The 10,631-nt window shown below is 36.6% G+C and overlaps 1 protein-coding gene across 1 annotated transcript in view; it reads left to right on the top strand.

Annotated features, from left to right (window-relative positions):
• The first annotated feature begins 1,677 nt into the window (after nucleotides 1–1,677).
• The window catches only part of GPC4 (glypican 4), a 214,228-nt gene continuing 205,274 nt past the window's right edge, over nucleotides 1,678–10,631 (top strand). Inside the window, exon 1 of the mRNA XM_053699263.1 lies at nucleotides 1,678–2,165. Coding sequence (XP_053555238.1) covers nucleotides 2,009–2,165 — 157 coding nt within the window. The 5' untranslated portion in view covers nucleotides 1,678–2,008. The remainder of the gene's footprint in view (nucleotides 2,166–10,631) is intronic.

The following is a 10,631-nucleotide window of genomic DNA, read 5'->3' as shown; positions in this document are numbered from 1 at the left end:
CTTATTTATGATATTATCTGTGTGATTATTTTCACAATGAATATATTCTTTAAATTGACATATTTTATTAACCATTGGTGCATCTGCAATCTATTTTAGATTTGTATTGCATCTTCTACTTTCCACAGCAGTTTTGCGCTTCTCAGCGACTATATTTTTTATTTTAGGTACTCCTAGAATTGTAACCCTTGCTCCTAACTTTTGGGGTTATTGTCCATATAGCTTTATGCAAATCCCAATATCTGGCTCCTAAAAGTATGCCTGGTTTCTAAATATTCTTACTGGCTCCTAAGTTTTAAATGGATTTATCGACCTCTGATTTACACAATATCTGCTTACTATTCTTTGGTTTGGATACATCATTATTTATATACTGTTTAATGTCCATTAACATCTCTCTAAAACCACAATCCCTTTCAGGAAGCGTTGTTGACTTCAGTACAGCCAAACGCCTAGGACGTTCCATGCCGTCCTAACGGCGCAAAAGCCCAGCGCAGGCATGGAACAGCCTAAGGTTGGGAAGGGGTTAAACACCTTGATTTCTAGCAGAATTCCCAAGAGAACTGGGGTTTGATTGGTGCCTAACAGTTCATTGACGAAGCATAAAGTTTAGAGCTAACTCTGCAAGTGGACGTAAACCAATGTTCAGACTATCAATGCACACGCCACACTCTTTATGGGTAAGGGCACGGTCCATTAATCATTTACAATCCCTATTGTTTCTTTCATGATTCATATTGAGCAATTTGAAGCAACTTTCCAATTTACTTTTATTATCGAATTTGTTTAATTATATTGCTATCCTTTGTTGAATAACCAACAATGCACTTCTTGGAGCCAGCTGAACGCATCAGATGAGCCAATGAAAAGAGGCATATATGTGTGGCCACCAATCAGCAGCAAACAGTAGTGCATTGCTGCTCCTGAGCCTAACTAGGCAGGCTTTTCAACAAAGAATACCAAGAGAATGAAGCAAATTAGATAATAGAAGTAAATTGGAAACTTGTTTAAAAGTTCCATCTGAATCATGACAGAAGATGTTGGGTTTCGTGTCCCTTTAATGCTTACGAGTAAAACCCTATTTGAGTAACTACATGGGTGCATTCCCCATTATCCCACAGCTCCTAAGGATACTGTAATGTGCATAGATATATTACTGAATATCTGAGTATACGTGTTTGTGACTATATTTAGAGCGAAAAGTGTCATTGGGCTGTGGACCACTGATAAATGTGCAGTTTGGACACTCAATGCTGGGTCCATCGTCAGTCAGTCTGGTCACCAAAGGGGTCAATCTAGCATTTATTTTGGGTTGAGACATATTCAGCTACATTCCTTAGGGGGTAAAATTGCTGTCCTGTCGCTCAGCTTGATGTAAGCCTCTTTCAGCTAGATTTTAAGGGGTTAAAGGTGAAGTCCAGCATATCCCGTCGAGCCCACCCTCAGTCAGATTCCTAAGGGGTTAAAGGTGCCATGCAGTGACTCAGTCTTGGCTAAGGTTAGCTTCTCAGTCAGGTGCTTGCTCAATGCTCAGTATGTGGCGAGCCCACCCTCAGTCAGTCACTTCTCGAAAGGGTTAATGGCGCTTTCTCCTCCCTGGCCCCTCCCTCCAGTCCCGCATTCCATGCCGGCTCCAGTTCCTCTCCCTCCCACTCTGCACATGCGCTCCCGGCTCCAGGTTTTCCCCAGCGCCCTTCTTGCCCCTGTGCCAGGTCCCCACACACACTGCAGCGCTGCCCGAAGGAGGAGATAGCCTAGCTCGGGCCGGCGGCCAATCATTCGGGAGGCGGCAGCAAAGGGCCGAGCCACGGGCGGTACAGTCACTCTGAAAACTTGAGTGTGCGAGGCGGACTCCCAGACAGCAGGCTGCCGGAGAGCCCCAGCGTACCGGAGACCCCAGCGTACAGGAGACCCCACACAGGAGGCTGCGAGTGCACTCCCGGATCCCCAGCTGACTCTCCTCCTATCTGCACACCGATTCTTATTGCCTCCTTTGTCCTCTTTCAATATGGTCTGGAGGACCCCCATGCTGCTGGCCACTCTGGCTGTGTGCTGCATCTCTCCAGCCTGGGCTGATCTCAAGTCTAAAAGTTGTTCGGAGGTCCGGAGACTTTATATAGCGAAAGGTTTCAACCAGAACGATGCCCCTAACCAGGAGATCAATGGTGAGTTGGGTTTAGTAATTGAGGGAGCTGACTTCTAGTAGGAAACAGTCCCACAGGGGTTAATTTACCCGACGACTCCCAGAGAAAGCTTTATTGTGCAATTCATTGCAGTCTTTTCTGGCAGCCGAATGGTTAAACGTGCATATGGCTATAGTACAATCATCTTTTTAGCAAGGGTCCAGAGAAGGAGAATTGGGCAGAGACGAAATGGGACACCCATCGCTAGAATCTTAGTAATCTCTTTAGACTGCAAGCTCTGCGGATCAGTAGTATGTGATCAGTGAGGGGTCGTTACCTTCACTGTAAATGCTGCTTTAACCTGGCTGAGTACAAAAGATTTGGATGCAGTGTAAAAAAAAATGAAAACTAGTTTTCTTGAGTAAGTTTTTTTTGTTTGCTTATCGGGTGCCATAGAAACCACCATTAACCTATTGGTTGCCAGATAATGTTGCAACGCGTTGCACCCACAGTATTTTTAGGCAATCATGGTGCAATGGTTCGGTAGTGAACATGTTAATGGAGTATTGTTGCCAGGTGTGAAAGGGTTAAACTGCAGGACAATCTTCTATTAAGTGCCACAGCTGTGCCACTGAGAAGATAGCAAAACACAAAACAATCGCAGTAGTGGTCGAGGTTCCATATGTCAATGAGATTTCTTCTCGTAACAACTTGGATAAATATATTTTTGTGGGGGCTGCATAACAATTTTCAAATAGTATCTCTTTGTGACTTATTCTGCAGACATTTTGGAGTGTATGTGTGTGTATATATATATATATATATATATATATATATATATATAATATAATATATATATATATATATATATATATACTATTTATAAAATGCATCACATGGGTAAATTGGCCAAAATATTAAGAACCCAACAGAAGTCAATTTATATATTGCCGTTTTATGTGTTGAAACTTTCACAAAAACATAATGTGAAAAAACACTTGTTTTATGTTGTCATAGTGTTTAGCTAAGATTTATGTTTTAGTCTTGAAAAAGTCTCACAAGGGATGTAGAAGCTAAAAGTACTGCTGCATTGATTTATGTACAGATAAACTGTATAGAAATGTGCTATATGTCATGGTTACTAATTTATAAATTTGTTTGGACCTTGACAAGCCATTATCTTGACTAATGTACCAATATCTTCTTGTAATAGGCTCAATTTGCATGCAAATTAGCAATATGTGTGTTAACAAACCTTTTTGTATTGTAAAGTACACTGTAGCCAAGTAACTTACTTGACCCATTATTGGGAATGGGGGCAAGCTATATTGTATAACGTACATTGTAATGTTAATGTATTTTTTTTATGCATTTGTATGTACAGTATATGCGTATGTGGTGTATATATACATATACTGTCCAAAAGTGAATTCATTTCTCCAGTTCCTGAAGAGATTTTCCATATTCATCATATCGGTTTACTCCTACGGTTTGGTAAATGTTTATTTCTGTAGCCAAGTGAACTATCCTAGTGTTTGATGTAACATTTTTGTCAGCTTATATTCTTTGTCTTGTGCTTGGTCTAACAATTTTTGAGGGTGAAAAGGGCAAGCTATCTGACTTCAAAGGCTACATACTACAGATAAAAAATGCTTTAAATGTGTTCATATCATTTTAAGCATGTTTCAGTTCTTTAGAATGTATATGTGTATGCATGTTTATGTATTTATACATTCTTTTTAAGTATTTAACAAATGCTTTAAATTAAATGCTGAAGTTGACAATTGCATCAACTTTGTTAGCCGTAGATCCCTCTTCCAGCCTGGGTATTCTGTTTCATTATATATCATGCCACAAGGCCAGAAATATGTTGCAAACATTAAAGTGTGTTTTGCTGCTGGGAGCTGTGATCTTTAGCTGACCCTCTTTGTTCACTTTATATAACTGTCAGTGCTTTTTGGCCCTCCACTAGGTGCCCCCCTAAAGGTTGCTCACAACCCTCCCCCCTTCCTCTTTGTCTGTCCAACTTAGGGAGGCTGAATTTTCTACAAGCGAAATTTGATCTGAGGCACACAGAAATATTTGTAACTTCAGAATGAGAAAAATGCACATGGAACTAGGTCTAGGAGCAGAGGGAGAGCAATATTGTGGGAATGATTTCATTGCAAACATTGTTTTAATTATGCCATTTGTACTTTTTTTTTTAAAGTTCTTTTCTTCTCTGTCCCCAGGAGAGTGGTATTTTGTGACAAGATTTTGTTTAGCTTTAGGGTAAATTTCAAATGCAATTACAGACCTCTGAAAAGAATGGTTACAGGAAATCTTAATCTCCTTTGTTTGGAGATGGTAATGCAAATGAAGACAAGCTGATCTGCAGGGTGGGGGAGAAAGAAACCTTTTTTTTTTTTTTTTTTTTTTTTCTTCCCAGGTGTTTTCTTTCCTTTTTTATTTTTCCCCTTTAACATGGGACTGCTTGCTAAATTCTTCGAGTCTCCCCATTTTAGAATATTCTTTTTCACTGTTATGTTTTAGATGAATAGGTTCAAATTACCACACATTTATCAGTGTTCAAAAAGTTTCAGAATAATTTGTAATTTCCTAAGGGACTGTTTAAATGTGGGGTTGTCCCTAGCAACATAGAAAAATGTACTTGAAATTTTCATGGGGTTCTCAAATGTATTTGTGGTTTTTTTTTTCTATTAAATGTTTCAATGGATCTGTTTTGCTATAAATCTTCCAACTTCCTGATAGGTGTTCCCACCCCGTGTCAGTTAAAAGGCTTTCCCTGTAGACTGCTAAGCCTATAGCTAAACAAACAAGATTTGTTTTCTTGCTCACACTTGGATCATTGCACTGTTCAATAATTTATGTTGCCAGCGGGAACATAGGTTTCAACCATCTGTTTAATGGAAAAAAAATAAATATATATATATATATATATATATATATATGTGTGTGTGTGTATATATATATATATATATATATATATATATATATATATATATATGTATATATGTGTGTGTGTGTGTATGTGTATATATGTATATATATATATATATATATATATATATATATATATATATATATATATATATATATATATATATATATTATATATGTGTGTTTTTGCTTGCTTGGGCATATGCAGAGACTGGTTGTCACTGATGTCAATCTTCCTCAAGTTTAGTTAGAGGAGTTGCATAGAAGAGAATTGTTTTAAAAAAAAAAAGTGACTGTTTTGGAACAAGAGGTCATGCCCTGAAACTGTACTATGGTCAGCATTGCTAAGGGCTAGATATATCAGGCTGCGGTGGACAGGGGCGCCGCAGCTCTCCTCTGGCAGGATTCATTTTTCCTGGAGGAATTTACCATTGCACACAAGCACTATTTTGTGCTCGCGTGCAATCCCGCCCGAGGACAGCCAATTACGCGCGGGCAGGAGCTGTCAATCCCCCCCGATCGGACTAGACCGCGGAGATTGAATTTCGCCACCTTACAGGTGGCGAAAGGTTAGGAAAGCAGCGGTCTGATGACCACTGTTGGTTAAATATGGTGAGCAGGTTCTCCTGTGAGAACCTGCAGCCGTAGGGGCTCAAAGGCTGGCGAAAGCCTTTGATAAATCAACCCCCTAAGGGCTCTAGTTATCATTTTTTGAAATACGACTTTCAGTTCTCCACAGCTCGCCTTTGGAGAGGCGCACATGTGCGCCAATATTTATCATAAAACCGGTAGTATTTTAACGCTAATTTCCAAGGTCAAGATGCAGCGGATTAATGATAAATCTCTCTCTCTATATATATATATATATATATATATATATATATATATATATATATATATATATATATATATATATATATATATATATATATATATATAATATTTTTTACATTGCTACAATAATAATAAAAACACTTGTTTTAAACAAGAATACCTTTATCTCCTTCCACCCCCCCCCTGCAGACCTTTTGACTCCAATAGATATTCAAAAATGTTACTTGTGCTACATGTCTTACATTGCTAGCTTTATACTGATAATCTACTATTGGTTCACAGATCGTAATGAATAGGACACCAATATATTGAAATCCTATATTTATTTATAAAAATAATATATAAAATAAAAATTGTTTTATTCACATTCATCATTGTAAAAAAAGGTAATATACTTAGTTAAAAAAAAAATTCAATTTTCAGGCTCATTTTACGCACTGTTGAGTAGTTTTTAATATTTAGACGATTTTCACAGCACCTTGCCAAAATTAAGAAAAACTCAATCTTCTCCCAGGAAAATAAAGGAATAAATTCAATGTTCTCCACACTGGTTATGGAGAACTCTAGTATTTGGAAGAGAATTTTAGGTTCTCCTTAGGCGCAAAATAATGATAAATCTGAATTTTGGCAATTTAGTGAGGCGTATTTCTAAAAATACAACCGAAAAAGTTTTTTTTTTTTTTTTTTTTGAAGCCTTATTTGGCGCACGTGTGCTTTAGCGCAGTGATTTTTAACCTTTTTTTTGCCGTGGCACACTTTTTTACATTAAAAAATCCTGTGGCACACCACCATCCCAAAATGTTAAAAAAATCACACATTGTAGCCTAATACAGCATATATATATATATACACATACACACAAACACACACATATTGTATGTATTGTGCTGTTATGCCATGCCTCCTACAAACTACCCCTGCACTGGGAGTAAAAAACAAGCAAAGTTTAAAAAATATGTCACACTGTTGTCAGTCTGCCGTGGCACACCTGAGGATCTCTCACGGCACACTAGTGTGCCACGGCACACTGGTTGAAAAACACTGCTTTAGCGAGAGAGAATAGAGTGGGAGAATTTTGCAGTCATATTTGCTTAATTTTAGACGTATTTTGCATTGATAAATAGGAGAAAAATTACGACAGCGTATTTATAGGTGCAAATGTAGGAGAATTAGAATATTAAATGGAGCCCCAAGTATACAACTTAGGAGAAAGACTATTGAATCTGTTTGCTAGCAAAACTGTAGTGAGGTGGAAGACTCTTAATAAAGTCTTTAAAAATACTTGTTACAAAATGTAATTATATCTTGGATCTAATGCCAGAGATCATTTTGGGTCTGAGACTTTAAAGCAGGTCGTAGACAATTGGCTTGACGTGTGTAATAAGCTGCCAAACGTTATGTTCCAATCCTAACAAGTCATACAGACCTCTGTCAACGCGCCTCACAATCTCTGCTTGCCACATCGCTTCCTGTTATATGTAATAAAAAAAAATGACAATACTACGTCAAACTTTGGATCAAGATACTAAATCTCCCTGTTTTTCCCAGTTAGGATTGTAGAAGAACCAAAAAATAAAAACATAGAATATTAGGAGCCACGTCTCCACATATTTGTTGAGGCCTGCTGTAAGTCATTTATAGTATTACAATGTGAATATATTAATCATTAGCCAGCTTGTGTTTTTTTTCACCATTGTTTATTAATTGAAAAATAACATTACAGGTATGTTGTCATATTGTGTGTGTGTGTATATATATATATATATATATATATATATAATTTTTTTTAATGGATTACCTTTTTACAGTCTACAACTTCTTAAAGCACCTGGGAAATGGATGCTGTTAGCTGTGGATGAATATAGTGTCCATTTTTTTTTTTTTTTGTTCAGGAAATCCTAATCTGAAAGAGCAGTTCACATTTTTGGTAGTATTTTGGACCATTTTCTTCATACCAGGGACGAGCACTGGAAAGTCTGATGCAGTCATCCCTGCTTATAATGCATCAATTGAGCCTTGTAAATACATTTCTGTTCGTTACTTGTCTGCATTTGTGGCTTTACTCCTGCTGATTTCATTCACTAAACATAGAGCATTTTAAGGCATAGAAAATTAATCAGATTTTTTTTAAAAAAGATACAGTTCTGTGTGGACAAAGTACCCTTTCAACTTAACTTTTTCAGCATTTCATTGATTATATATGGGGGTTTTTTTCCCCCATTTTAAAAAAAAATCTAAATAAATGCCCAAATGGAAACATCACAAAAACAAAGTTTAATTTCCACATAAATTCTTATGGTTGTATAAGGTTACTCTATCCTACAGAACGACAAAATAAAATCTGCTAAAGGTGTTGGCGACTCTAATTTATTTCTAACCCTAAAATTGTTAGCCTCTTATTTTTCCTGTTGTGCACGGTTTCCTGTAATTGCTTTTTTTTTTTGCGTCTGTTTTGCCTCTTATATGGAACACATTCCCAATATGTGTGGTGTTCTTTGTGTGTAAGTCTGTGCGTTAAAGGGAACCTGTAAGTCCTAATATGTCTGTTAGTTGCTAGCCATAGGAAATGGTAGCTAATGTGCTCGTCCCTAAAACATTTTATCCTTTTTGTTTCCATCCTCATCTCCCTCCCAAGGCTGCTGCAACTTTTATTGTCAATTCTGAATGACCTATAGGACTGTATTCTCTTTCGGAACAAAGGAAATGCCTTTTTAGCCGGAATACTTGAGGGACCACCAAGGACTTGGGCCCATGCAGGGCCATTTCGCACCACATTCAACAATAACAAAAATGCATGACTGAATTGTTCAGAAATGCAGAGTGGTTAAGGCATTAATTTAAGTCTCGGGTACTGTCACAACACAGACAGACACAAGCAAATACTTTTTGACTGCTAAAATAGGACTGGGAGTAAGCTTTACTCTTAGTTGTCTTTGCAGATATGTGTCCCCTTCAGTGGAATGCTAAAAAGTTTTTTTTAAATTGCAAGATTTTGAATTCTTTTTGAACACAAATAAATGGTCACACTTTTTATGATATGGCTGTTTTCATGCTTTTTTGCCTTTTTATATAGAATTTTGAGTCTGCTGTTAGACTGAACATCATGCATCATTTGCCAGTATAGAATTACATGTGGAGAATTTAGGAGCCAAAGCTACTGGGAATTTGTGAAGCCAACAAAGAATTTATTGACTTTGAAAAATTCTAGCGTTTTAGAAATTCTAAGATTTGAGTTGCTTTTAAATTTTTTATTTGAAATGTATAATGCAGAGGCTGACACATTTTATATGTAAATCAATAGGATATAATATAGAAGAGTTAGCTGCAGTTTTTCAGGTTGAAAGGAATGGGATTTAAAAATAGATGTGTGTAATACAATAAAAAGTCAAATTTGCTATTTTAGGAGTCATTATTTTATGTCTTGGGATTTGTTGCATCCTTGTATAATATAGGCCTATGTAGGTAGCCCTTTCCTATGGCTCCGAAGTTTGTTTATGTATATAAATATATTTTATACATTAATATAATCAATATGTCTACATGTATTTATTTCTGAAATTTAATTTGGAAATTGAGAGAGCCAGGATTGTCTTTTGGAATGCTGCAGGGAATGTTGTTTTTGCCTTTATTTTGGATTTGTTCCTGTTCCCCGTTCCTTGTTTCCCCCCCACCTCCCAAAAAAAAAAAAAAAAAAGAAAATTGTCAGAATGACTGAATATCATATGTACGCCTCTTCCCTTCTGGTCTATTGATAATATGGACTTATACATATGCAAAAGTAGTGTACCATGTTTTATTCAGCCACAGAGAACAGTTGGTGTATTTTTTTTTATTTTTTTTTGGTAAGTGGACACATTTGTAAAGTATTTAGAGAAGATGTACGCATATGTTAAAGGGACAAACTACACTAGATTTTTCTTTGCATAAATGTTTTGTAGATGATTCATTTATATAGCCCTTCTGGATGTGTTTTTTTTTTTTTATATAATAGTTGCTTATTTTTATATAACATTGTGCTGATTTTCAGACTCTTAACCAAGCCCTAAAGTTTTAGATGTATTCTGATGTATACAGACTTCAGATTGCCTCTGTTTGTATAATGGGTCTTTTCATATACAGGGGAGTGGAGGGCCTGCTCTCAGCCCCTTTCACTGGGTGTCCCAGCCTAACCTCATCAGCAGTGCTAAATTGGAAGCTTCTAAGTAAGTTTATTTATTTATTTTTAAAGGTTTTATACTGGATTTTTTTTCAGTACCTGTACATATTATTCTTTATAGTAGTGTTTGTTACATGTAGTTAAATGAAAACTGGTGTATACTGTCCCCTTTAAGGCTGCATTTATTTCTTGCTGCTAGCACACCTTTATTGTTAGGGATGCTATGGCAGTCTCCATATGAATAAACAAGTGAGACACTTCATCCTAAATGGCAAGGTTTTCATCCTGCTCAGTAATAATTTATGGATGTACATGTCAGTAACTACCTGAGGCCTTTCTCAGCTTTACATGTTTACTGTCTGGCCAGAATTTGCTGTAAGCCTTATTTGGCTCTGTGTAATTGGAAAGTATGACAGGCCGTCATATTTCAAGTGAACTGGTAACACTTTTATATTTAGTATGCAAATGATAAGAATTAGGAAATAGTTAATACAGCTGACTGAGTTATATAATTAACTTTCCATTATTATAAGCTGTGTTCATTAAAAATACAGTGGTTACTTTTTACACCCAGAATG

The sequence above is a fragment of the Bombina bombina genome, chromosome 1 (assembly GCF_027579735.1).
Source record: "Bombina bombina isolate aBomBom1 chromosome 1, aBomBom1.pri, whole genome shotgun sequence".
In the NCBI taxonomy this organism is placed as follows: domain Eukaryota; kingdom Metazoa; phylum Chordata; class Amphibia; order Anura; family Bombinatoridae; genus Bombina; species Bombina bombina.
This window is presented reverse-complemented; position numbering and strand designations above follow the sequence as displayed.